This window comes from Echinops telfairi, unplaced genomic scaffold (assembly GCF_000313985.2).
Source record: "Echinops telfairi isolate 266 unplaced genomic scaffold, ASM31398v2 ScPeMD7_5592;HRSCAF=6446, whole genome shotgun sequence".
Taxonomy (NCBI): domain Eukaryota; kingdom Metazoa; phylum Chordata; class Mammalia; order Afrosoricida; family Tenrecidae; genus Echinops; species Echinops telfairi.
The window spans coordinates 51,492,971-51,495,461 of NW_022109491.1; the positions used below are offsets into that span (position 1 = coordinate 51,492,971).

The window sequence follows — 2,491 nt, forward strand, 5'->3', positions numbered from 1 at the left end:
CCAACTGCCATCAAGTCAATTCTGACTCATAATGACTCTAGAGTTTGTGAGGCTGGACATCTTCAGGCGAGCAGTCTCGTCTTTCTCCTGTGGAGTGGCTGGTGGTTTTGAACTGTTCACCTTGAGGTTAGTAGTTCGATGCTTGTCTCAGGGGACCACCAGGGCTCCAAATGTATGTTGAGGTACCTCCTATACCTAGTGGAAGTAGCCCTGGTGGCACAGCGTATAAGCCCTGGGCTGCTAGTAGTCAGGCTAGCAGTTTGAACTCACTTAGCCACTGTGGGAGAAAAATGTGGCAGTCTGCTTCCCGAACAATTAAATCTTTCACTGTTACCAAGTCGATTCTGACTCACAACGATCCTACAGGGCAGAGTCGGGCTGTCCTCTGGAGCAATTCTACTTTGTCCTATGGGGTCACTATGCGCTCACACTGACCTGGGGGCACTGGGCTTGGGTGATACCTGGAGGAGGAGCAGCCTATGGAGCAGCTCCACTCCGGGAGTAGAGGACGGTGTGGCTGCCCCCTGGAGCAGTTCGGCTTTGTCCGGTAGGGTCACTGTGGGTTGGAATGAACTCAATGGCAATAGGTTTGGATTGTGCCTGGTAGAGAAGTGGTCAGAGCCCTCCTTCCCTTCTCTCCTTCTACCTCAAATCAAAGTCTCAGCACTTTCAAGTGTCTTCCCCTCCCCGTTCATGTGATCTCCCATTGGACTGCAGTTCCAGAAGGACAGAAGCCCTCAGAAGAGTTGACTGTTTTTAGACTATAGCCAGACCTAGACAGGGCAAAGGGTTCTAAGTTCACATGAGTTTTCCCACCTTGCACAGTTAGCTCAATGACAATCTCATCAATTTCCTTGGGGTCATTTCGAGCAACGACCTCACAGCGATAAAGGGCCGAGTCTTTCCGTGTCGCGTTCCAAATCCTCAGGGACGTTTTCCCCAACAATTCTGCACGGCCTGCCAAGTCTCCTACAGAGGAAAAGACAGGGGCCGCAAAAGACTTTTTAAAGATAATCTTCGCTACTGGAAGAGGGTGGTTTCTGGGACCAGCTTTGGATGTCATTGAACAAAGAGTGTATACTGGTTCCTCTTTCTATGTCTACACAACAGAGGTGAATTTCCTCCGGCCAGGAACCATGTCTTATTCCCATTTATAATGTGAGTGCCAAATGGCACGCATCTGGTCTGCGAGAGACACTCATGATACACCGTGTCTCTTTCATTAAGCCCAGGAAATTAATTTCCTCTTCATTGCTCCATGGGAAATTGTCCATTTAAAAAGAAACCAAAGCAAATGACATAGAAAACAATTCAACAAATGGAGCAGGTTATTCACATGCAAAACAATGAAAGTGGACCCCAACCACACATGACCTACAGCAAAGACTGCGGACAAGAGCTAGAGCCATAGACCCTAAGACACGGGGTAATCTTCATGACGGTAGCTTACAAAGAGGTTCTTAGACATGACACCAATAGCACAGGCAACGCAAGAGACACTGTAGGCTTCGTCAAAATTCAGAACGTGTGTGTTAAAGACTGGAAGAAGCTATTTTAAGTGATCTCTTTGACCAAGGTACCCAAAATATATCAACAGCAAATAAATAACTTCACTTAAAAATAGATATGTCTCCAAGGAGACATGGTCAATAAAAACATGAAAAGATGTTCAACGTCATTAATAATTAGAGGAGTACAAATTAAAATCAGTGAGCTGCCACTTCACCCCCACTAGGATGGCAGCAATAATCGGGCAACAGCACATGTTCATGAGGCTGTGGATAAGTACATTGCTATTGGAGACTGTCAATATTGGGCCTGAAGTTTGGGGAAGCAGCTTGTTGATAGTTGCAGGTGCCATTCAGTTGGGTCTGATACAGCTTGGCAGTTCCCCCAGTGATTTAACATAGAAAATTACCTGACGAAGCAGCTCTGCTTATATCTATATACCCAGGAGAAACAAAATCAAAGGTCCACATTAAAACCTATACATGAATGGTCAAAGCACCTATATTCAATATAGCCCCAGAGTAAAACCAACCCACATGTCTATCTACTGATGAACAGATACCCCAAATGTGGCCTACCCATGGAATGGCATATTAGGCAGCCATAAAAAGGAATGGAATTCTGAAACATGTTACGACACAGATGAACCTTAAAAACACTCCACTGAGTGAAAGCAGTCAGTCATTAGAGAGCACACATGGTATGGTTTCATTTCTATGCAGTAACCGGAACAGGCAAACCTCACCCAGGGTGCAGAATAAAGAGGAACGATCATTAATGGGCATGGGTGATTATGTTCTTGAGTGATAAAAATGCTCTGATATTTGAAAGTGGTAATGGCTAGGATGTTTTTGTGAATATATATATAAAACTGAATTGTATATGTACTTTAGAAAATTTTATTTATGTGAATTCTGCCTTCAAACATGTTTTATAAACATAAAAAGACACCCTTTCAAAAAAGCATAAAGAGCCGAAAGGT

At 44.4% G+C, this 2,491-nt stretch overlaps 1 protein-coding gene across 1 annotated transcript in view; it reads right to left on the reverse strand.

Annotated features, from left to right (window-relative positions):
* JAM3 (junctional adhesion molecule 3) overlaps nt 1-2,491 on the reverse strand; it is a 47,755-nt gene that overhangs the window by 7,069 nt on the left and 38,195 nt on the right. Inside the window, exon 4 of the mRNA XM_045295449.1 lies at nt 817-969. Coding sequence (XP_045151384.1) covers nt 817-969 — 153 coding nt within the window. The remainder of the gene's footprint in view (nt 1-816; nt 970-2,491) is intronic.